Source organism: Pogoniulus pusillus, chromosome 36 (assembly GCF_015220805.1).
Source record: "Pogoniulus pusillus isolate bPogPus1 chromosome 36, bPogPus1.pri, whole genome shotgun sequence".
Classification (NCBI taxonomy): Eukaryota; Metazoa; Chordata; class Aves; order Piciformes; family Lybiidae; genus Pogoniulus; species Pogoniulus pusillus.
Window position 1 is genome coordinate 4130538 of NC_087299.1, and position 25447 is coordinate 4155984.

Here is a 25447-nt window from a genome sequence, read left to right on the forward strand (position 1 = left end):
AAAGTTAAACCATGTATTGAAGCACATCATACAGATGCTTCTTGAACATCAACAGGCTTGAGGCTGTGACCACCTCCTTAGGGAGCTTGTTCCCATGCCTGGCTCCCTCTTATTTGAGCTCATACTGCAGAAGAACTGTGTGAGATCCTAGACAGTTGTTTGGAATAGTACAAGTCTAGCCATAGAGGTAAGAAGGTTTCACAGGCATGGGCTGGCAGAAAACACACAAAGAAACAACACATAAGCAGGTTTGCTTCAATTTTATTCAGTCAGCAAACATTTTCCCATGTGATTTTCCAGTGTTGTCCAAGACCTAAGACTATTGGATCTGGCTGCTTTTTTCCTGATGAAGCTGGTTGCTAACAGGATCTTTTTACCAGGAATAAAGACCATTGGTTTGTGAAGGTATTTTAGTCTAGGTAAGGGCATTTTCTAGTCTCACTCACAATGAAGTTGCACTTACAACAATGCATCTTACAGCTATTCTAAAGGACAAAACTGCTCTACACCCTGTGCCACAGCAGGATTTCACTCTCACAGTATTAGGGGTGCCTTCACCTGTTCAGCCACATCCTTCCCCATCAGTGTTTCAACAATGGCCAACCCAAATTCAAAGCTGGTACCAGGACCACGGCTGGTGAGGATGTTCCCATCTTTCTCCACACGGCTCTCGGAGTAGCTGTAGTGTGCTTGGAGGGACACACAACAGAAAGAGGGTCAGTCTCTGGCAATGCCCACAGCTGGCACAAAGCATGGGCTTGTCTGCTGCAGGGCACTGCTGCCTACAGCAGCTGAAGAGCAGCGGCTCCTGGCTGAGATGACAGCATCGTGCTCTGCAGAAGGCACCTCAGCCACCTGTGTGGGCCCAGCCTGCCTCAGGCTCTGTACCCCAGCCCCTCCAGGACCAAGCAGCTCATTACTGCCTGCAGTCCTCAGGGAGGGCCTGCAGGGAGCTCTTACAGCTTATTCACAAGGGGATGGGAATGCACTGCTGATTCTGCAAGCCCTTCAAGAAGCACCTGCTGTGCCTGCCAGTTCCTGTGAGGTTACTTTTGGAAGTCAAACTGCTTTTATGTACCTGTTCTCAGTTTGAGTTTTACCAAATGCAAGCAGAGGAAAACTGGAGGAAGCCTGCCATCTCCTGCTCTCCTTCAGACTTGTTACAGTCCACAGAGTTCTTGTTCGTGCTTCACCACTACTTTAAGTGTGAGACAGATGTGTGGAACCATCAGCTGCTCACAGTATCAAAGCTCATGGGAGAGCAAGAAAGCTGCTAACGGTGGTTGCTGTTGGGACCACCGAGGTAAAGAACCAAAGTGGCAAGAAACAGCTCAGCCTCAAGAGAGTAAGGGAAAAATTGCTCCCTGTATGAGAGCATCAGTGTACTTTCCCTGAGGATGAGAATGTTAATACAGGTCTGTATTTTCTGGTTAAACAGACTTAGAAATGCAGTCTTGGAACATTTAATGGAATGTTCAGGAAATCACTGAGGAAAGGCAAAGATGCAAAAGCAGTTTACCTTTTTTTATAAATCAAGAGCTTGACTAAAAGAAACAAATCTAAGTCAGAGAAAGGTGTAGAGAGAAACTTAGAAGTTATCAGATACCTCCATTCATCATCTTATCTTTGGCCAAAGGATGTGTCGTGACTTTGCTTCCAAACCCTATCCCATGTGCCAGAAGGGCAGTAGGACCTGTAAGGACACAAAGTTGCCCCAGTGAGGAATTGTTTTCTGCTACACACACTTTTCAGCACACATGATCAGGCACTAGGTTCCTCAAGGCTCCAAAGCTCACTGGACAAGCTGATTTTAAGCAAAACGATGGCACCCCAACCACTGAAGCAAAAAGCCTCAAAGAGAACCCTCCCCCCTTCATGACACAAAGACATCCTGTACAGGGAAACAGAGGAAGAGATGGCTCAGAGAACATGCAGCTGTCCTACCAGTGACTGTGCTACCTTTGCAGGGGTTGGGACCAACATCATTTCACTCCCAGGTGTGAAATGATGCAGCCTGCACTTCAATCTGGACATTACCTAGGTAAAACTGCTTGTTAAACCTGGAATGTAGATGACATTGCATTTGAGCAGATCTTTACAGGTTGCATTTGCATGCCAAGCAGTGTTTTGGGCAAATCATGGGCTAACTGCTAAGGTTTTGGTTTTAAAGTCTTTCTCTTTTCTTTTCCTGGCTTGAATTAAGGAAGAAATACTTCCTCCCTGGCTTGAATTAAGGAAGAGGGTTGTGTAACAAAGGCTCATGTCATCCAACAGAAAACTCTAGGGAATTCCAAAAGAAACTGAAGGCAGATTGGCCTACACTGAGTTTGATTTCTGTACATTTTATTCATTTCAGATACAGTCCAGTAAAATGACCTTCTTTGTGTTCATCTGCAATCAGCTCTAAGAATCACTGGAACTAAATAAATGAACTGCCCTTACTACACACAAAGGCCCTTACTGGGCAACTCCGAATCTGCCACTGTTCTGAGAGAGACACTGATAGAGAGGTAGAAGTCTTCCACTGCCAGGTTCAAGGATGCTTTTTAGGATATCAGGTTGTGACAGGACTGGGGGGAGTGGAGCAAAGCTGGAGGTGGGGAGAGCCAGCCTGGAGGTGAGGAGTAAGTTGTTGAGCAGGAGAGTGGTGAGAGGCTGGAATGGGTTGCCCAGGGAGGTGGTTGAGGCCCCATGGCTGGAGGTGTTTAAGGCCAGGCTGGCTGAGGCTGTGTGCAGCCTGATCTAGGGTAAGGTGTCCTTGCCCATGGCACGGGGGTTGGAGCTGCCTGATCCTTGTGGTCCCTTCCAACCCTGATAGATTCTATGATTCTGTGCTCAGAACTCTGCATGTGGATCACCTGACTGAAGATGAAAGCTAAAAAAGAAACCAAGCAACGTACCAGAAAAGTGAAAATACACTGCACAGACACACTCTGTCAGACTGCCTCTTACACACTTGTGCTACTTTGAACCTAGCTGGGATATTTCTGTGAGAAGAATTAGATGCTAGGCTATGAAAAGGAAACAGTGGTGATGTCTACTGCACTCATAGGCTTGCTGAAAAGTATAAAAACAAGAACATAGATAACAGAGATGCTCTCTGGCTGCAAGAATTTCTCTAACTTGCTGCCCTGACTAACCCATCTACTTCCTAACCCCCCTGGCTGATTCTCCAAACTCACCCTGAACATAAGACAAAGTCTGGGGAAAGGTAGAGTAGTGGAATGAGGTAAGGTAGAGGAGTGGAAAGGGGGTGGAAGGGTGGTTGAGAGCTCCTCCTGGGGACTCTGGTTTCTGGGAGGGCTGTTGTGTGTCTGTGTTACCTTTTTAACTACATTTCTGTCTCTAGCTGTATAGATTGTACACAATCTTGTGCTAAGCTGTAAATACAAAGCTCCATTCTAATTTCCAGCTCAGCTGAGCCTAGTCTGGGTGATTTTCTTAAATGTGGGGGGGGCAGTTAACGCCCAAACCACCGCAACACTCATCACCACTCTTCTTATTCTCAGCTACAAGTTACCTGGGCCAGCCTCTCAGTTCACTTTTAGAGTACTGGCAGTTGTCCATCTTGCTTCTTCACACACAAATCTCTCAAAGAATGAACCAGGTACTCAGCTGTGCAAAGGATGTAAGCAGACAATCCCATCCTCAGAGTAATCCCATCCTTTGCTACCACTCAGACAAGGAAGGGGGAGCCTCGATTCTATATTTATATCCTTCCTTCTGAAGCCAAAGGGCAGCAGAGGAGATGTGAGATAGATTGATAGTGCTGATGTTCTGCCAGCACTGTGTCCTCAGGCTCACCAGAAGCAGCAAATATTTTGACAAAACAAACCCTAGCACATTACCTTTCACTTTTCACTTTACAGACAGTAACACAGTTCTAGAGATTCTTCTGCTACTGCATTAACCAAAACCTCAGAACGCTGCTGGGTGCATGCACAGCAGAAACCCCTGCTCCTAGATTACAGGAGCACAGATTTCTAAGACAAAGAGTTGTCTGCATGCCCCTTCAAAACATCCTAATACTTCACAAGGACAGACACATTGCTAACCCACCTGCACAGATAGCAGCAATCAGGCCTTTTCTGCTTTCCTGCTCCTTCAAAATCTCTTTCACAGCAGGAGACTGTAGGAAGAAACCGGATCAGAAGTCACTGTTTAAGGCTGATTATTTGAAGCATGGAGGAAGTATTTTCAACTGCAAATTCAGAAACAAGTTTTACAAAGAAAACCACGTGACAAGGCTCCATCTCACCTCAGGTCACAGCAATGAAAGCATTACAGAGCAAAACTGAAACCAATAAATGATTGCCCAACAAGGAGAGAGCAAAGAAATCAGAAGTAACTGAAAGGAAGTAGCTGGCCCACAAGAAAGCTGCTTCAGCCTTGGCCATAGAAAGCTGCTGTTGCTCAAAAAGTTCACAAGATGTTCACCATACATCTCCAGTTTCTATCATTTCTAAGATTTACAAGGGACATTTGCTTCATATTCCAGGGCTTACACATCATAGAGTCAACCAGGCTGGAAGAGACCTCCAAGCTCATCCAGTCCAACCTAGCACCCAGCCCTAGCCAATCAACCAGACCATGGCACTAATGTGTGATTATGATCTAAATCCTATCTGATAGATTGATTTGTCTGGCACTAATGTGTGATATGATCTAAATCCTATCTAATAGATTGATTTGTCTGGCACTAATGTGTGATATGATCTAAATCCTATCTGATAGATTGACTTATTTCTCTGCCTGCCTTCTGCAACATTTTTGCCACCACTACAACACCTCTGTGCCCAGAGACAGAACTCTTCAGCAAAGGAACAGAGTTCTGTGGGTTTAGCCTGTTTTGTATTTCATGAAATTAAAGCTTCATTTGCAACTGTTTCATCTTCATATGATCACAAACAGAGATTTTCCCACAACACAGATCACCCTTCCATGTTTATTAACTAGATATTCAGGTCCAAGACTTTACCTCATTGTCTCAATTATGTATTTCATAAGAAGACTTAAAACAACTAACAAACAGTTTACTGATTTATTCAGAAGGGAATTTGCAGATGCTGCCCTGAATACTCATGAGGATGCCTATGAACCTTTAAGATACCAGAACTTTACCTCTGACAAGTTCTGAGCTCCAAGGTTACCCCCAGGCAGGACAACAACATCGTAAGGCCCCTAAAGAAACAAAAGGTTAAACTGTTGTGTTGAACAGAGGCTACTACATGCATCACTGTTTAAAGGCCACTGCAGCTGGAGTGAGAAGCAAAGGGATCTACCTTTTCTTCCACTGAACAAACCCAGTTTCAATTACAGAACAAAACACTCTTTCCTACTCCAGGAAGAGCCTACCATCCATACAGCCTGTTACAGAACTAACTTTGAAGTCTTGTGCATTTAAGAGCTTTGGCACACAAGTGACAGCTCTTGCACTGCTCAAACAAGTAGTTTTGCTGCAGCCTTCCTGTACAGGTCTAACTACAGCACTGTTTGGCTTCCTGTCAGAACTGTTCAGTTGTTCCAAGTCATGGTATTTTGTTGGGCTGCCTAACATGCAAAATGAAGCTCTGCAAACACCTGTGCAGAAGAAATGTGTCTGATCCTAGCATGCTATGAAGAAGGACAACACTGAAGGGGAGCACTGCAGGATGTGCAGCTCTGTTAGTTCACTGCTTCATGGAGCTAACATAATACACAACATACTTCTAAAGGTAATGCTTAAGCTTTTGGATCCACATCTGAGGCTGTGAGAAAGGTTATATTTGCCACTGTATCAGATCAGAGTGATGACCTACCTCTTTTCTGGCATCTTCAAGACTGGCATCAGGACAAATGAAGACATCTCGACTGCACTGCACTGGCTCTTTACCTGCTAGGCCTGCAACAGTCACCTTGATCTAACAGGAGAAGATGTGTGTCATTACAACTCAGAGTATTTGTCTTCTATGTTAATTCTGTAGTACACAGAATGAGCAAACCACTGCTGAAAGCTGTCAAGACTAAGTGTCTAGGTTCTAATTTAAATTTCCCAGAGACTCAAATATAGTTGATAGAACCAGTAACAATTTATAGGATGCCCTTCCCTCTTCCCCCTTCTTTCCCAAAAGAAAAGAAATTAAATGGAGAGAGAGAGAGAGAAAAGGTAAAGCAGACCCAAATAAATAATCTCACTGTGATTTGGAAGTTAAAAGAAGAAAAGTTGAACAATAAATAAAAGGTGTATGAGGTACAGAAGTTACAAAGGTACAGGGAAGGGAAAACTAAGACACAAAATGTGTAAATACACAACCAGGTTTGATGGCAATGGGTTTTGTCTGCCTCGTGGGTGAAACAAAGAGAACCAGGAACAGGATGGTGGTTGCTGTTGAGCAAGGATGCAGGGAGAGACAGAGACAAAGAGGAAGTCCCCCCTGCTTTTATGGATCTTAGGAAGGTGGACTGGGCTAACCACCAGCCTGGTGATGTTCAGACCCATCCCTGGAGAGGGGTCAAGACCACCTGGGGTCAGGTTCAAGATCACTCCCCAGGAAGGGTTAACCCTGTACACTAAGGCAAGACTTAAGCTTCCACAAACCACCACGAAGTCCAAATACCCAGAGATTAATGAATATCTGCAACAGTTCAACTTTTCAAACAGGACAGTTAGAGAGGAGCTGATCCCACTTGTTTCCCAGAGGAAACAGCTGCTCTAGTCTGCATTAGTCTCCCTTTCAAAAGGTTATCTTTTGCACAAACATCAGTTGTTTGGGGCACAGAACCAGTATTTTCTAGCCAATAAGAAGGCACAGGTAAACTTTCACCTCCTACAGCAGACTATGCCTTGAGCTCCTGGCAATTAACACCAACCTGAGGCAAAGAGTTTCCCTTGGTTTTCTGTTGTCTACTCACCCCAGCTCTTCGCATAACATCAGTGGGGATTACAGTTTCCATTTCCTCTGCACCTTTGGCTAGAATCACCAATGCTCTTTTTGAGGCCATTATCTTGAGGGGTTGCTGCTAGGCAAGGTCTAAAGGGAGGGGCTGAGGAGGGTAGAAAAAAAGACAATGAGACTATTGGAAGGCAAACCCCCCCAGTATAAATCCTTCCCACCAGTGAATTTAACAGTGTGCAATTTGTGTTTTCACATCATCTTTCATTTAAGTCACCTCAAAAGGGTTCAGTAGCTGCATTTAATATTTACAGGCATCTCATGCAACTGAAAAGCTTCTCACTAAGAACGCATTAAGGGATTGAGACATTTGTGCAGTGGAAGGCACAGCAGCAGCAGAACAGAAAACAACTTGGCCTAATCAAAACTTTACATGACTTGAGTCTACCAGAAAGAAGGGTTCCAGGTGGGTGATAAGAGCTGTTCTCAATATGCACACCCTCACTCATCCTCAGACCACTGACTCCCACCCAGGTCAGCGTTTGTAAAGCTGAGTGTTGACCCAATGTCTGGTATTTAGTTTCCACACAGCACACCTCATGAAGAGTTTCCTGTGACTTATAATGACTCCATCAGTGCCCCTGCAAAACCTCAGCAACAGATTTTCTGCACGTTGCACCATTTTGTGGGGGAGAAATATGTCTGCATATATATATGTGTGTGTGTGAGTGATGGGGGAGCAGACCATAGAATCTAGCAAATGGAACAAATTAGCCTTCTTTGCCTGGCCTCAAAGTTCAGCTTGAGGTGAAGGGACACATTTCCATTTGAAGGTTAAGTTAAAGTAACTTTAACTACTTCATGCAAAATATATTCTAACTCATACTGTCCAGTACAAGTCAGTGAAAGCATTAGTGGAGTAGTAAGGCATTTCTCAAGTCATCAACTCCAGCAGACAGGGATTTGTTCCTATGTAGGGACTTCTGTCCAGATAGGCACTAAAAAAAATAGATCTGTGTTTGGCTGCCCACACAAATGAAAACCATCCTCTCATTCTTGTTGAGGTGCTGGAAGGTGTCCAGAGAAGGGCAACAAAGCTGGAGAAGGGCCTGGAGCAGAGCCCTGTGAGGAGAGGCTGAGGGAGCTGGGGGGGTGCAGCCTGCAGCAGAGGAGGCTCAGGGCAGAGCTCATTGCTCTCTACAACTACCTGAAGGGAGGCTGTAGCCAGGTGGGGTTGGGCTCTTCTCCCAAGCAACCAGCAACAGGACAAGGGGACACAGCCTCAAGTTGTGCTAGGGGAGGTTCAGGCTGGGTGTTTGTTAGGAGGAAGTTGTTAGCAGAGGGAGTGATTGGCATTGGAATGGGCTGCCCAGGGAGGTGGTGGAATTGCCGTCCCTTGAGGTGTTCAAGCCAAGCCTGGGTGAGGCACTTAGTGCCATGGTCTGGTTGATTGGATAGGGCTGGGTGCTGGGTTGGAGTGGATGAGCTTGGAGGTCTCTTCCAACCTGGTTGATTCTGTGATTCTGTTTTCAGGTTTGCTCCCTCCTGTCAGTAGAATCACAGAACTGTTTTGGCTGTAAAGACCTCTAAGGTTACTGAGACCAACTGTTGGCCTAACATCACCATGACCATTAAACCATGTGCCCAAGTGCCATGTCCACGTTTCTTGAATGCCTCCATGGATGGTGACTCCACCACTTCCCTCAGCAGCCTGTTCCAGTGCCTGACCACTCTTACAGGAAAGACATTTTCCCTAATATCCAATTTAAACCACTCTGCTGAAAATCAAGGCCATTTATTCATTCATTCTAGCATGTAGCACCAGGAAGAAGAAGACTAAGTGAACAAGAACATTCAAATTGAAGGTATCAGGAAGAAGTTCAGGACAAACTAGAGTTTCCTAATAACTCATCCTGAAAGCATAGATTGATTCTGTAACATTTATTTTTGCATGAATATGACCAATTAGCAACAGACTGCCTGAATAGCCACCACATGGAAATGCAGCATTTGCTTCTTAGCATAGAAAAACACTCTAGACAAGGTCTGCATCACTCCCATTAGTTCTTTAGATGCGAGCAGGCATCTGATCCTGAAAGCTTTTCTCTTTCCCCAGCCGTGTGCTGGGCTGCAGCAAGAGAAGTGAGGCCAGCAGGGCAAGGGAGGGGATTCTTCCCCTTCAGTCTGCTCTCCTCAGACCTCACCTGGAGCATTGTGTACAGTTCTGGAGCCCCTCACACAAGAAGGACATGGAACTGTTGGAGCCAGTCCAGAGGAGGGCCACAAAGATGATCAGCAGCTGGAGCAGCTCTGCTATGAGGTCAGGCTACAAGAGTTGGGGCTCTACAGCCTGGAGAAGAGAGTGCTTCAAGGAGACCTTGGAGTGGCCTTCTGGTATCTCAAGGGGGCTAGAGAAGGGCTGGGGAGGGACTACTGAGAAGGTCTGGAAACGACAGGACAAGTAGTAATGGGTGTAAACTGGCAAAGGGGAGATTCAAAGTAGATGTTAGGAAGTTCTTTGCAGTGAGGGTGGTGAGACACTGGCACAGGTTGCCCAGGGAGGTTCTTGGATCACATTCGGTGCTTCTGTGCTCCACAACCTCCCTGGAGGTGTTCAAGGCCAGGTTGGATGAGGCCTTGAGCAACCTGTTCTAGTGGGAGGTGTCCCTGCCTATGGCAGGGAGCTGGAACCGGATGATCCTTGAGGTCCCTTCCAACCTAAACCATTCTATGATTCTATGTTCTAGCAAAATGCAGTCTCCTCCTCCACCTCTTAGACATTTACTGCACTACACTGACAAATTCTGGGGGCTTAGTACTGCTCTGTATGGGTGCACAAGCAGCCTGCTGCCAGGCTGTAAATGCTACATGAGTACAGCTCTGTACATGGGTGCATAAGCAGCTAACTGTCAGGCTGTAAATGCTACACGAGTAGTGCTCTGTGCATGGGTGCACAAGCAGCTGCCAGGCTGTAAATGCTACACGAGTAGTGCTCTGTATGGGTGCACAAGCAGCTGCCAGGCTGTAAATGCTACACGAGTAGTGCTCTGTATGGGTGCACAAGCAGCTGCCAGGCTGTAAATGCTACACGAGTAGTGCTCTGTATGGGTGCACAAGCAGCCTGCTCTCAGGCTGTAAATGCTACACGAGTAGTGCTCTGTATGGGTGCACAAGCAGCCTGCTCTCAGGCTGTAAATGCTACACGAGTAGTGCTCTGTATGGGTGCACAAGCAGCTGCCAGGCTGTAAATGGTACACGAGTAGTGCTCTGTATGGGTGCACAAGCAGCCTGCAGTCGGGCTGCAAATGCTACACGAGTAGTGCTCTGTATGGGTGTACAAGCAGCCTGCTGTCAGGCTGTAAATGCTACACGAGTAGTGCTCTGTGCATGGGTGCACAAGCAGCCTGCTGTCAGGCTGTAAATGCTACACGAGTAGTGCTCTGTGCATGGGTGCACAAGCAGCCTGCTCTCAGGCTGTAAATGCTACCATGAGTACTGCTCTGTATGGGTGCACAAGCAGCCTGCAGTCGGGCTGCAAATGCTACCACGGTGCAGCTGTGCTCTCCAAAAAGGCAGCACCAAGCCGCACACATCTGTCAGCCTCTGCATTTACCAAGCTACCTACAACTGGCACACACATGCCTTCCACTTGCATCTCAGTGCCAGCACACACAGAGGCGTCAAACTTTTAAGCTACACACATGGTGGGCACAGGCACATTTCTCCAGCTGGTGGCTTCTGGCAGATGGCCGAAGCAGACGCCCTAAGGGCTTTACAAACCACGCTGCGAGGGTGAGCAGCTCCGGCAGGCCAGGCGAGAGGCCTCGTCCCTGCATATTCGCATGCCAACCTTAGGCCACTGCGCCACTGGACGCAGCAAGGATGTGAGTGAGCAGCGGCAGGGAGCGAGGCCGCAGGCTGCAGCGGCACAGAGCACAGGCGCAGCGGAACTCAGTCCCCGGATGAGAAGCGGCTGATCCTACCCTGCCTGCGGCCGCCTCCGCCCTAACACGCACCCCGCAGGCCTTCGGCAGGCCGCCCGCCCCCTCCACGCGGCGGAACCGCGGCCCGGCGGAACCGGCGGCCAGCCGCGGCCAGTTCCCCGCCTGCCGCCAGGCGGAGGCGCCTCCGGCCGGACACAGCAAGCCGGGACGGGACGGACCCGAGGCGAGCGGCGGCAGCGGAACCGGTACTCACCTCGGCCGCAGCAGGGAGGACTCTGCCCGGCCCCGCCCCGCCGCTGCGCGCAGCCGCCCCCGCCCCGAGCCCGCCCCCGCGGCCAGCGCTCGCCTGCCCCTCGCCGCCGCAGCGCCTCGGTGTTCGCACGCTGCCTCAGCATGCAGCTTCGCCGTGCTCCGCAGCCCGCCGGCACAGGTCAGCCTGCTACAAGCTGCTGCCGCTTGTCCTTAGGTAGCCCTCACAGCCTGCGGGGTGCTAAGCCAAGCCTCTTCTCCAGGTCCGCCACAAAACGTCTAACCCACAGCCCTGTGTCCCGGGGCTCATCACAGTATCACAGTACCATCAGGGTTGGAAGAGACCTCACAGATCATCAAGTCCAACCCTTTACCACAGAGCTCAAGGCTAGACCATGGCACCAAGTGCCACGTCCAACCTTGCCTTGAACAGTCCCAGGGACGGCGACTCCACCACCTCCCCGGGCAGCCCATTCCATAATACAAAGAAACGCCCATGGCTCAAGGACAGTTCCCCCGGTTTTAAGGAGAAAGTTCCGTACATCGAAATAATTGTTAAAAGCTCACTTCAGGCGTCAGTCTGCAGCTGCTGGCAATCACAGTCCGGTTCCCCACTGGAAGGTTCATGAGAGCTCTGGCAGAGCGGCTCAAGTCAAGGTCAGAGAACCACAGAATTAAACAGGTTGGAAGAGACCTCCAGGATCACCCAGTCCAACCTAGCACCCAGCCCTAGCCAGTCAACTAGACCACGGCTCACGTAAGAGAGCAAGTCACAGGGAAGGACTTCACTGGGGCTCTCCTGATACTGGTGCGGGCTTCTGCTCCTAGCGGGAGGATGTTTTGCGTGCTACCCACCCAGTCCAAACCCTCGAGAGGCTGCTCTCTGCATTCATCTGCCTGCGCGCTGGGCGCGTACAACCCGCGGGCCGCGCTCCCTTGCAACGCACGCTGCAGAACTCCTGACTCTTGCGTTCTCCTTTCCGCTCCGCCTGCCCGCACCCGCGCTTTGGCCCCACGGCCCCAGCCACTGCCGACCCTGCCGGTGGCCACACACCCGTGGAAGAGCGGCGGGGACTGATAGCGCAGAACCGCAAGGTGGGTGGGGGTCTGCGCGCCGGGCATGGCCGGGGACGTGGATCGGTCCCCGCCTTTCCCTCCAGCCCTGGCTACTCGTCCCGCGGGACTGCTCCGCACAGAGAGGCATCGAGTGCTGGCGGGCTCCGCCGTCAGACTGCAGCGCCCGCGTATTGTTGCGCTGCGGAGTTTGGCTCGGCCACAGCATCCCGCACATGGCGGAGCTGTGCGCAGACTTGTCGACGCGGCCCACTCCATCTGCCCTCCGGGCCGCACCGGCCTCCCACCCAGACTCATCCTTCGGGGCGCGGCTGGACTGGGTCAGACCACCAGGCCACTGCGGGGATTCCGCGCACAACTCTCCGGGAATCCCCGCTGGAGGGCGGCGGGCGCTGCCCGGCAGAGGCAGGGGTCGCGCCGGGGGAGCCGGAAAGCCCTGGCTGCAGGGGTTTCCCCGCCACCCCCGGGCTGACGCAGCCAGCCCCTCCGGGGGCGGCACCTAACGGCCGGCGCCCGCCGCCCCCCGCACACTTCGGCAGGCCGCGGCGACGCGCACCGACCCCATGGGACCGGCAGCAGCGCGGACGGGACGGGCATTCTTGCCGGCAGCGCTGCTGGCACTGGCGCTCAGCCCGGGGCCCGCAGTCGCTCTGCCGGGTAGCGCCGAATGCCCAGCGGGTGAGGAACGGGCCGGGACAGGCCGATGCGAGGGGCACCGGGCGCAGTCCCGCGGCAGCCACCCTCTGTCTCGACCCACAGGTACCTTCTCGGTGAGTGCGGGCTGCCGTCAGTGCCCGCCGGACACCTTCTCCAGCGCGGCGGGACTCCGCGCCTGCACACTCTGCCGCAAATGCGAAGGTATCGGACGGCGACGGGGCAGGGGGCTCCTCACCGACCCCTGGTGACCTCCGTGGCGTTAGACTGCCGGGTCGCTGCGAGTGGAAACGGCACTGGCAGAGCCAGGCGCTGCGCTTGTGGGGCTTCCCGATGAAGCTTCATTGTGTAGAAGCAAAGGTCCCGAACCTTTGCTGCGTCGCGCCGAGAGAGCCTAAGACTTGTTTCCACCTTTCCAGGACCATTCAGTTACTCAAAAAATTGTTCCTCAAAAAGCGATGCTGAATGCACCTGCAAGAACGGCTACCGCTGCAGCGGCGACGGCTGCTCTCGCTGCCACCGGAGCTGCGGCGTGGGCCAGGAGGACACCGGGAGCGGTAAGGTCGCCTTTCCCCGCCAGCTTAAACCTCCCGCTCTCACCGCTGCGGGTGCACCGCTGCCTCCTGCCTAGCGCCGAAACAACCAGAGTAACAACCCTGCCAGGCAGCAGCTGCCACCGCTGCTAAATGGCATGCTTGGTGCAAGGAGAGAGCACAGGAGACAGCAAATCCACGGCACTCTGAGCCCCGCTGCAGCCAAAGTCATCCTGCAGTTGGTTCCCTTTGCACGACAGTTCTTTTGTTGCCAGCACGTGGGAAATTCATCTGGAGGTAGCCGTGATTTGTGGCACCCTGTGCCAAATAAACCGTCTCTATAGCAGAGTACTGCACTGCTCCATAGTTCATGTGGAAAGACTTGCCTTGCACATGAGCAGCTTATGAAATAGTAACTCTGTGAATGAGAACCACAGTCAGTGTCCAAGCAGGCAAAAATAAGGTTTCACATCTTTTAAGTGCTCATCTTGCACAAATGTACTTGTCCTCATCTGTTAAGGCTGCCAGATTTGCCGCCACGGAACTTTCAATGATCAGCCCAACAGCTTCTGCAAAAACTGGACCAAGTAAGTGAACTAAAAGTAAAATCAGTTCTACAGCTACTACGCTTGACTCGATTCGCCACCGCTCCCCTCCCCCCCTCCTCGTTTTGCTCCAAATGTCTTTCAGGTGCTCTGCAAACCAAGTCCTGGAACCGGGAACAGCAGCAAAAGATGTCATCTGCAAGCATGTTTCAGGTAGTTCCACTTTAGTCACTGCTCTCCCTGCAACATCTCCTGCAATTCCATTTTCTTCTTTCACTGTGCCAGGTGAGTCATTGCTTATAGAGCTAAATAATTCTCATCTATTTGGAAGCATACTATAGCTCATTCACTTTCCACTTAAAGCAAGAGTCCTTCTTTACATTTCCAGTTGCAGACATCCAGAAGCAGAGTTGGAGACAGTTTGTCAGCTAAGGCAAGGGCACAGAATTTTGTTCTGTGAGACTTACAAGAGGATGTTGTTTTCTTCCTAGGGAAGGACCTCCAGATGGACATCATTAGAATTTCTCTTGCTGTAGCTGGGCTGTTGTGCATAGTGTTTCTGCTACCTTCATGCATATGCTTCACTATCTGGCAGAAAAAGAAACTACATACAGTCTTCAAGAAAAGTAAGATCCACTCTTCAGTTTTTCTTTCTGAAGCTAGACAAATCAGGAATCTGGGGTTTTAAGTGTCTTGCAAAGATAGCTGAAGATAGCTTCATTTTTTTTTGAGCTTGTAAGTCATAAACAGAAAAGTGGTTTGGAATTTTTATTGAAGAAGGCACTTAATTACCTGCGGAAGTGCTACCAGCAGTGGAGGTTAACTACATCCATAGAATTGAAGTATTCTTGGGAGGTAAAAAAGTTCAGCTGAGCCTTGCTGGTCCAGTTAATAAAACCGAATGGACTCTTACTTCCAAATACTGTCCTTGAAATGCATGGCAACAGCACTTGCCAGTTCTGCTCAGAAACAGAATTCATGGCCTGGAGTGAACATCTTTGAACTTTGGCTGCAATAGAAGAGGGTCTCTCAGGTCAGGAGGTACTGCTACAGAGATGTAGATGTTGTTTAGCCTGGAGAAGAGAAGGCTCAGGGCAGAGCTCATTGCTGTCTGCAACTACCTGAAGGGAGACTGTAGCCAGGTGGGGTTGGGCTCTGCTGCCAGGCAACCAGCAAGAGAACAAGAGGACACAGTCTCAAGCTGAGCCAGGGCAGGTTCAGGCTAGATGTTAGGAGGAAGTTGTTGGCAGAGAGAGTGATTGGCATTGGAATGGGCTGCCCAGGGAGGTGGTGGAGTCTGTGTGCCTGGAGGTGTTGAAGCCAAGCCTGGCTGGGGCACTGAGTGCCATGGTCTGGTTGATTGGGCAGGGCTGGGTGCTAGGTTGGACTGGATGAGCTTGGAGGTCTTTACCAACCTTGCTGATTCTATGATTCTAGTCAGTCTGAATGCAGCACTGGCCTCTGAGAGCTAGGGAAGCTAAAGAGCACAGCACAAAAATGAGACAGAATTGCATCTTACATAGTTTTTTAGTTTGGATTTTTCTTCTGTAAACTGGCAGAGGGGAGATTCAAACTAGATGTTAGGAAAGGGTTCTTTGCAGTGAGGGTGGTGAGACACTGGCATAGGTTGCCCAGGGAGGTTGCAGAGCACAGAAGCACCCAATGTGATCACAGATCACATTGGGTGCTTCTGTGCTCCGCAACCTCCCTGGAGGTGTTCAAAGCCAGGCTGGATGAGTTCTTGAACAACCTGTTCTAGTGGGATCTTTGATCACATTCTGTGCTCCACAACCTCCTTGGAAGTGCTCAGCACCAGGTTGGATGAGTCCTTGAGCAACCTGTTCTAGTGAGAGGTGTCCCTGCCTATGGCAGGGGCTTGGAACTGGATGATCTTTGAGGTCCCTTCCAACCTAAACCATTCTATGATATGTGCATGCTGTAGAGGAATAAGTTCAGATTATTGAATCATTTGGAAGATCTTGCTGACTTCCTGCATTTGTGACTGAGGAAGGATGAAATAAGATAGCTGAATACAACAGGAAGTGAACCTCTGTTATTTTTCTTTAGTGTATGCCACACCTGAACAATCAATCCAGGAAGAGGATGCCTGCAGCTGCCACTTCCCTCAGGAAGAACAAGGTGAATATCAGGACCACAGCAAATGCACAGAATTCAGAGATCTTTTGGTGAACTAGGAGCTGGACTGCCCAGGTCAACCACATTCGAATTCCCTTTTGGAGCACAAGAAGAATCTGTTCACATAAATAGAGAGGGTACCAGAATCTGGATTTCAGAGTGCTGAACAGTCTACCTGCTAAGGAAAAAAAGTGCATTTTTCCACCTCTTAAAAGTAGTTAAGTAATAAATGGATCTAGCTTGCTGACTTTCTTCCTCTTGAACTAGGAATCACACACCTAAGAAGTGGTATCTGATTGGCATATATTAAGTACTGCACTTAAAAGCAGTAATACGAGGACAGAAATGGCTTTTTAGTCCCTCCTAAGTGGTGCCTGAGCCACAGTTTAGGTGAAGTCTGACAGCATTTGAAGTTAAAAGAAGCTCTGCAGCACGTGGTAGAGCCACATGTGACAGTGTTGCCAGCCATCCTCTTGAGTCTAGAGCTACAGCTCCTAAAGTTTCACTCAAAGCTTACAGTCTTGGGCTTTCTGTACAGGTAAACCTCACGTCAGAGCCCATCAGCCCTTGAAGCATACCTGGCCTGACCACTGCACACCAGCTCCTGTACAGGAGAGAGCTTGCATCTGCTGCTCTATTACTTTGAGCAGTGTAAGAGAAGGCAGTGGAAACACAGAGAAAAGCTGTGGTTGACTTGCTCTCACTGTGCAGCTGGACTGCACCACCTTTAAGCCCCACCTCATTCATCTTTGATCTCTGAGGTGATGTAAGTGTTATGTACACTGCAGATGTGCTATACGTAGATGTGATACGTTTCTGGTACTATTTTGGTGACTTTGAGGTTGGAAAGATTTTACCATCAGATATCTGTCTCTTTGATCAATTACAGTTCCTCTGGTCTTAAAAAAAGAAAATGCATGTTTGAGTCACAGCCTTCACAAAATCATTTTTAACCTTTTGCAACCCCAAATATTCTATTTCTTCAGTAAAGGTTATTCAAAGGGGGGGGGGGGGGGGAATGGAATGAAAGCCATCAATATGTCAGGTAAAGGATAATTTTCAGCTTAAGAGGATGCTGCTGTTGTGTTTGACAAATGACAGCCCAGCTCTCCATTCAGCAGAAGAGAGCAGAGCAGATAATTTCACCAAGCCACAGTTAGACATATAGAACCTTGTGTACAGGTGAATAAAAACAGTAAGAAAATAAATGTCAGACCAAAGCCTGAACTGGGAAGTGTATTCGAATAAATCTTTCTTTTTGACCCTAGCCTGAGTCTCCTCTGTTTAGTGCTTCCAACCCTGCAAACTGTTACTTCAAGGTCACAAACTTGAAGACAGGAAGTGGTGACCTTATTGTGGCCTTGCAGTATCTGAAGGGGGCCTACAAAAAAGCTGGGGAGGGACTTTTGAGGCTATCAGAGAGTGACAGGACTGGGGGGAATGGAGCAAAGCTGGAGGTGAGGAGAGTCAGCCTGCACGTGAGGGGCAAGTTGTTGAGCATGAGAGTGGTGAGAGGCTGGAATGGGTTGCCCAGGGAGGTGGTTGAAGCCCCATGGCTGGAGGTGTTTAAGGCCAGGCTGGCTGAGGCTGTGGCCAGCCTGATCTAGAGTAGGGTGTCCTTGCCCATGGCAGGGGGGTTGGAACTGGCTGATCTTTGTGATCCTTTCCAACCCTGACTGATTCTATGACAGTCTGCAAAGCCCTTCATCCAGCAAGGGTGAAGGGGATGAAAACTGCACAGTTTGACTGCCCATAAGTCAGAAGTGGAGCTGTGGAAAAGAAGTATTGTTTGGTGATGATAGGCAGTCAGTAGCTTGTGTGCACTCTGGCTTGCCAGGGAGCTGGTACTGACCATGCAGGTCCTTTAACATGGGAAGAAACTTACCAGTTCATGTAGAAACGGCAAATCACTCCTAACAGTCTGAGCTCTCTGTGTTGTCTGCTCTCCATGGATGACCTCTCTCACAACAGACTTTTTAATTTATGATGTAGCAAGCAAAAAGGGTCTGGGAATGCCATGACAACTCTCGAGCAGCCCAGGGGGCCAAGGATGAGGTAACAGCCCAGGTGCAAGCCTCTTGCATTTCCATTTGCTTTTCTTGGAAGTCAGAAGTGTTCTCTTACCCAGACTGTGCAGAGGCTGAGGTGATGTCAGACAGTTCTGCAGGCATGGAAAAGGGAAACAAATCCTCTTCAAAGATAAGTTTGAAGCAGGGGAGCCTGCTGCTTTTTTATTGCTTCCAGAACCAGCACCATAACCTGGCATCCTTACTGGCATTAGTAATCAAAGCTGTCTGTCACACGCCTTGGCTTCAGAATCTCCTGCCAGAGTTGTGTGGCTAAGCAAAAAAGTCCACAGCAAAAGGTTATATGCTGCTTACCTCCCTCTCTGTTCTACAGATGTGCTGGTCTGTTTCTGTGCCTGATACTTACAGATAATATAAACTCCAAAACTCTTAGAGAATCACAGAATTAGCCAGGTTGGAAGAGATCTCCAAGCTCAGCCTGTCCAACCTAGCACCCAGCCCTATCCAATCAACTAAAGGCACTAAAGGCCTCATCCAGTCTTCTACAAACCTTTTTTGTTATCCCTCCTTTGAGGTACTGGAAGGTGTACAGAGAAGGGTGACAAAACTGGTGAGGAGCCTGGAGCACAGCCCTGTCAGGAGAGGCTGAAGGAGCTGGGGGTGTGCAGTCTGCAGAAAAGGAGGCTCAGGGCAGACCTCGTTGTTGTCTACAGCTACCTGAAAAGAGGCTGTAGCCAGGTGGGGTTGGTCTCTTCTGCCAGGCAGTTAGCAACAGAAGAAGGGGACACAGCCTCAAGCTGTGCCTGGTCAGGTCTAGGCTGGATGTTAGGAGGAAGTTGTTGGCAGAGAGAGTGATTGGCATTGGAATGGGCTGCCCAGGGAGGTGGTGGAGTTGCCATCCCTGAAAGTGTTGAAGCCAAGCCTGGATGGGGCACTTAGTGCCATGGTCTGATTGACTGGCCAGGGCTGGGTGCTAGGTTGGGCTGGCTGAGCTTGGAGGTCTCTTCCAGCCTGGTTGATTCAATGATTCTATGAACAGATGGCTGAGCACCGTTTTGTTCTTGGAACTGGCATGAGAAAGGCTGTTGGATACTACCATTTCCCTCACTGTAAATAGGAATTTTAAGCCATCTACAAAGAAAATGGAAATTCTAACCTCAGTTTGGCAAGAGTTTGTTATGATATCACCTTCTATGTTTCCTTTCACCTTCTAGATCCTGTCTTCCTGCCAGTTAAAGCAGCAAACTATTCCTGAGACACTCTAAACCAAACTGCACTGTATGATGACCAAAGCCACCAGCCCAAGTCAGGGAGGGAAGTCTTCTACCTAACCTGTTGGCATCAAGAAAACAAAGCAGGTTTTATTCCATTTACCAAGTGCCAAACTCCATACAAGGATGCCTACTTCAAGTTGAGGATGCCAGATTTAACCCTATTAAATCTGCTCTCAGTTTACACAATACTGACTGAAATAAACCCTTTCAAACTGGACATGAAGCGTCCAAGTTACCCATTTAAGTCAGTTGCAAACTACATCTGAGGTTACAGGAGTCCACTTTTCTCCTGTGCACAAGGATTTCAGCAGCTTTAGAACAAACATAGGTTTGAAAAAAAAATGACAGTGTAAGTGTGGACAGTCATTGACTAACAGCCTCTCAGCAAGAGGCTGAGGGAGCTGGGGGTGTTTAGCCTGGAGAAGAGGAGGCTCAGGGATGACCTCATTGCTGTCTACAGCTACCTGAAGGGAGGTTGTAGCCAGGTGGGGGTTGGTCTCTTCTCCCAGACAACCAGCAACAGAACAAGGGGACACAGTCTCAAGTTGTGCCAGGGCAGGTTCAGGCTGGATGTTAGGAGGAAGTTCTTCACAGAGAGAGTGATTGACATTGGAATGGGCTGCCCAGGGAGGTGGTGGAGTCACCGTCCCTGGAGGTGTTCAAGAGAAGACTGGAAGAGGCACTTGGTGCCATGGTCTGGTTGACTGGCTAGGGCTGGGTGCTAGGTTGGACTGGATGAGCTTGGAGGTCTCTTCCAACCTGGGTGATTCTATGATTCTATGATTCCTTTCCATGCAGAGTGCTGACCAGAGAAATGAGATCAGGTTTTTATCCTGCCTTTGGATCATTTTATCTTATGACAGTTGAACCAGATTATTTGGGATACCTTGGGAGAGCTGAAGAAAGGTAAAGAGAAAGTTCCATTCTTGCTGCAGAAACATTCCTCTCTGTCCTTAGACTGTCTGCCCTCATAATGTCAGGTTTAAAAATAAACTCTAACTGCACAGTTAGTTCCATTACAGGTTTTGTGGAAGAAACCTTATTTCTGGTCTCTGCTCCACTGTTTGTGGCTGCATTATCCAGAATACAATTCCCAGAAGATACCAATGTGCTGTATTTCTAAGTTCCAGTCATGCCAGGCTTGCTTGCTTTCATGTCAAACACTGTGTTGCTTCAGTTTGCTGGTTCTAGAGTGCTAAGAGGACAGAGGAATCAAGGAACAGCCTGTCAAGCTTCACTTGGAGGATACACCCAGACTACAGTGTGCCAGCCAAAAATCTGGAGGGTTTTTTTCCTGCCCCCACCAAAAATGGTGGAAACTATACTACAAAAGAGCAACCTTTTGGCAGCTGTGGTGCCATACTAGAGAATTTGGTGACCACTCACCAATTCTACAGCAAAAGAAAATGCCTTCAGAAAGCCCTACAGCCCTGTTGGCTGTGCTCACACAGAGGAGTGCCCTCAGTTAAGCACCTTGGCATGGGCACCTTCAGCCCACCTAGGTCAGAATCTCTCGGGGATCTTACACCATTGCTGTCTACAACTACCTGAAAGGAGGCTGTAGCCAGGTGGGGTTGGGCTCTTCTCCCAGGCAACCAACAACAGAACAAGGGGACATAGTCTCAAGTTGTGCCAGGGCAGGTTCAGGCTGGATGTTAGGAGGAAGTTGTTGGCAGAGTGATTGGCATTGGAATGGGCTGCCCAGGGAGGTGGTGGAGTCTGTGTGGCTGGAGGTGTTGAAGCCAAGCCTGGCTGGGGCACTTAGTGTGATGGTCTGGTTGATTGGGCAGGGCTGGGTGCTAGGTTGGGCTGGCTGAGCTTGGAGGTCTCTTCCAACCTGGTTGATTCTGTGATTCTATGATCACTTGGAGAGAAATCTGAAAGGCAGGAGTACCACAGCATGCTGGTTTGAGGCCAATGGAACATTTTAATGAGGAAAACTAGATTACAGGCTGGGAAAAGGAAACAATGGTGATGGCTACTTCACTCATAGGCTTGCTGAGATGTGTAAGAGCAGCCTTTTTGGGATGCAAAACAGATCTAATAATAAGCCAAAGAGTTACACCACAAGTGTTCAGCCTCAGAAATCCCTAAACCAAACACTACTGCAAAGAACACCTCTGCTCTGCAATGCTTACTTTTGCCATCCACTGCAACACTTAGACTCATGGAATGGTTTAGGTTGGAAGGGACCTCAAGGATCATCCGGTTCCAGCCCCCTGCCATAGGCAGGGACACCTCCCACTAGAACAGGTTGCTCAAGGCCTCATCCAACCTGGGCTTGAACACCTCCAGAGAGGCTGTGGAGCACAGAAGCACCGAATGTGATCTTTGATTTTGGGTGGGGTTTTTTTGGTTGGTTTTGTTGTGGCTTTGTTTTGGTCTTTGCTTGGTGTGGATAATTTTGGGTGGGTTTTTTTGGTTGGTTTTGTTGTGGCTTTGTTTTGGTCTTTGGTTTGGTCTTTGGTTGGTGTGGATAATTTTGGGTGGGTTTTTTTGGTTGGTTTTGGTTTGGTCTTTGGTTGGTGTGGATAATTTTGGGTGGGTTTTTTTGGTTGGTGGTTTTTTTTTGTTTGCTTGGTTTTGTTCTGGTCTTTGGTTGGTTGTTTTTTGGTTGGGTTTGGTTTGGTTTTGTGGTTGTTATTTTTTAAAGCAAACCCAAACCCTAAGTTTTGTTTCTTTCAGAGGCCACTTGCTCTTCACATACACCACCAACAGGTGCTTCTACTGATCACTATGGGTAACCTTACACGACAGGGCAACCCATACTTACTCTGCAGAGTTTGCTCAGTCACTTTTCTGGACTGCTGCCCTGTGATTTCAAACTGAAGCCCTTGAAAGAAAGTCTCTTAGCATAAATAAGAACACACTGTAGTAGTTTTGATAAAGAATCAGAGTTTCTGGCCAATCAATTTCCCAAGTGCAATTGACATTAACTTCTCTCATCCATGTACTCAGGGACTCGTCCCCTTGTTTAGGGTGAGCTGTTTCTTTGCTATGCATGACGTGGGCACTGTCCCCTGAGGTAAATGCCTTTGACATTTTGGTAGAGGAAAGAGTGTCTAAGTGATAACTTCAAATCTAAGTAGAGGCAATAAGCTGTGGGCAAGTTGCCCAACTTCCACATGACGCACTTCATGATGGCTCTAAGAGGCTGAATCTTCCCCGAGAGAAGGCAAAGGACATAAGCTGCTTGTGAAGGGAGCTTCATTAGCTTTCCTTGGAGGATGCTCAGAGTGAATATTGATAATGACATTGTCATTGATAGTTCACTGAAGGAGAAGCATTTGTACAGAGCATCCAACAGTGAGGTCATGCATCAAATCAGACCTAATTACTGTCTGCAGTTTTGGAACGAATAGTTGCATGACTCAGATAAGAAGGGAGAATTCCTCTCTGGCTTCTTTCTCTCATAGGGAAGCACAGGGAAAGAGGCAAATGAAATGTGTTAGATTAATTCTGTAGAGAAATTCTGTTGTCATATCCACTTACTCCAGCAAAGAGAAGCCCAGAGAAAGAGGATCTGAAGCTCAGGCACCTGCAGCATGTGTTCTGTAAGTCAATACTAGGCCTCTCTGTACACAGAGAGATGACAGAGAAATTTCATCTGGGAGGACCTCCAAAAGTCCTCTCACCACTTCCACCTCTCCACTCAAAGCAGAGCATCTGAACTTAAACAAGATTGCTCAGGGGGGCCTTATCAAGCTCAGTTCTGAAACAGTCCCATTCCATTCTTCAAGCTGTTCAAAACTGACTGGACACACTTCTGGACACACTGCTCTGGTCAATCCTGCTTCTAGCAGGGAGGACTGCACTAGATGATTTCAAGAGCTGCCTTCAGACCTCAATCATTCTGTGATTCACAGAGTCCACAGCTGTTCTGGACAACCTATTAACTACACACATGTGGGGCATGCTGTCTTTAATCAGACCTGCAGCAGGAACACACCTGTTCTACATGAATGACAGAGCTCATTTCATAGAATCACAGAAGAGACCTCCAAGATCATAGGTAATCAAGGTGATAGAATCAAGAAGGTTGGAAGAAACCTCCAAGCTCAGCCAGACCAACCCAGCACCCAGCCTTAGCCAATCAACCAGACCATGGCACTAAGTGCCCCAGCCAGGCTTGGCTTCAACACCTTCAGGAATGGTGCCTTCACCACCTCCCTGGGCAGCCCATTCCAATGCCAATCACTCTCTCTGGCAACAACTTCCTCCTAACATCCAGCCTAGACCTCCCCCAGCACAACTTGAGACTGTGTCCCCTTGTTCCATTGCTGGCTGCCTGGCAGCAGAGCCCAACCCTACCTGGCTACAACCTCCTATTTGAAATTAGTCCTAAGAGTATTTATAATAGACAAGAACTCCCAAACTTCAAGAGGAAATGTCAATAAAGAGAAAAGGAAGCAGAGAAGTTCACTCCTGCAACTTACAGTTACCAGTTCAGGATAGGGAAACAACTCTGCTAACGTCAGCTGGATTTCATAGCATTTGAAGAGCATCTGAAGATACAAATGTTTGATTGCAGAAGCAGGAAAGAAATTACCAAGCCTCAAAGCATCATGACCCTGACCAGGCACATTCTCAGCATCTAAAGGGGAAAAAAAAAAAGGGATAAACTTCTGGATTATTTTCAAGGCCTGATGTAGTTGGTTATGATGCTTCATAGAGAGTAGAAGATGAGGGACCAGTCCAGCCAGTCCCTGCTCTTTGACATGAAAAACTAAGGTTTAAAGGAAGGAGACAAAATAGGCTAGAGAGAGGGAGATAAACAGGGATCTGCTGGAGAGGGTCCAGCAGATGGCTATGAGGATGATTAGGGGACAGGAGGGCATGGCTTATGAGGAGAGGCTGAGGGACCTGGGGCTGTTTAGTCTGGAGAAGACTTAAGAGAGGATTTGATAAATGTTTATAAGTATCTGAGGGCTGCTGGGGGGGGACAGGCTCTGCTCACTGCTCCCTGGGATAGGACAAGGAGCAATGGGTGTAAGTTGCAGAAAAGAGGTTCCACCTCAACACAAGGGGGAACTTCCTTACTGTAGGGGTCCCAGAGCACTGGAATAGGCTTCCTAGAGAAGTTGTGAAGTCTCCTTCTCTGGAGCCTTTCAAGGCCTGTCTGGATGTGTTCCTATGTGACCTGTGTTAGATAGCACTGTCCTGCTCTGGTAAGGGGATTGGACTTGATGATCTCCTTGGGTCCCTTCCAACCCCTAACATACTCTGATCCTATGAAATACTAAAGGTATGAGATTGTGTGTGGAAACCCAGTTTTATTTAATGTTAGCATTAAACAACAGCTAAAGGCAGTCAGAGAAAAAAAATATAGCTAGGCCAGGCAGAATTAAGCAGCTGGTGCCAAAGAGGGAAAACAGAAGATAAGTGAAATGGAAAAGTGTCTCCCAGTCTAGTGAGGAACCTCTGCTTAATATCAACAGAAGCAGTTTACGTGTACCCAGCATGTCTCCAGGTGGAAGCTGCACTTTCTCTGCCAAGACAATTCTCTAGGGCAAATAAATAGATGTGAAACGCTAAAAGGGAAAAAAAAAGAACACAAACTGAACTACCCTAACATCTCTTTGTAAATTAAGTAGATGGTTTAATTCCCCTTCTCTTCTACTTTTCTTCTGGCACAAGAACCCCAAATACAACTCAAGACATCCATCCATTTCACCAAAGGGAAAAACAAAAGTGCATTTTGTATCGGATGCCCTTGCGTCAAGCTTGCTAAGGCTCATAAATCAGCTGTCTTAGTGCCCTGGTCATTTCAACCAACGTCTGCCCCTTTTGTTAACTCATGATTTATAACTGGAAGTTACTTTTTGTTTTTTTTTTTTTTTTTTTTTTTTTTTTTTTTTTAATGCCAGGTTTCTAAACTGTGCTGTGCTTGGTTTGATATCATATCCATTTCGTACACCCAGCTATAAGACACTAAATTTATTGTCTGCGAACTGTTACCTTGAGAAATTACATCAATGCAAAGTGGTTTCCATTTAGGAATCAATGCCCAATAAATTCATTGGATTTTTTTTTTTTTTTTTTCTTGAAGGGGGGGAGAGAACATGATGATATTTATGAGGTCATGAGCAGCTATATAACAGGTGAAACGGGGAGCAGAGGCAACACTTCAGGCAGGAGT

At 48.4% G+C, this 25447-nt stretch overlaps 2 protein-coding genes across 2 annotated transcripts; one reads left to right on the forward strand and one right to left on the reverse strand.

The window, feature by feature from the left end:
- Positions 1-245: 245 nt before the first annotated feature.
- On the reverse strand, positions 246-11141 carry PARK7 (Parkinsonism associated deglycase). Its single transcript, XM_064171956.1, has 7 exons — positions 11070-11141; positions 6892-7023; positions 5799-5900; positions 5122-5181; positions 4060-4129; positions 1607-1693; positions 246-689 (listed from the first exon to the last, which is right to left on the reverse strand). Exons 2-7 carry the CDS (start codon positions 6979-6981, stop codon positions 535-537), a joined length of 564 nt encoding a protein of 187 aa, XP_064028026.1. The 5' UTR covers positions 6982-7023; positions 11070-11141; the 3' UTR covers positions 246-534.
- Positions 11142-12702: 1561 nt separating this feature from the next.
- TNFRSF9 (TNF receptor superfamily member 9) lies at positions 12703-17017 on the forward strand. Its single transcript, XM_064171757.1, has 7 exons — positions 12703-12817; positions 12899-12997; positions 13213-13350; positions 13847-13913; positions 14017-14156; positions 14363-14497; positions 15939-17017. The coding sequence occupies exons 1-7, from the start codon at positions 12703-12705 to the stop codon at positions 16064-16066; spliced, it is 822 nt and encodes a 273-aa protein (XP_064027827.1). The 3' UTR covers positions 16067-17017.
- The last annotated feature ends 8430 nt before the right edge of the window (positions 17018-25447 follow it).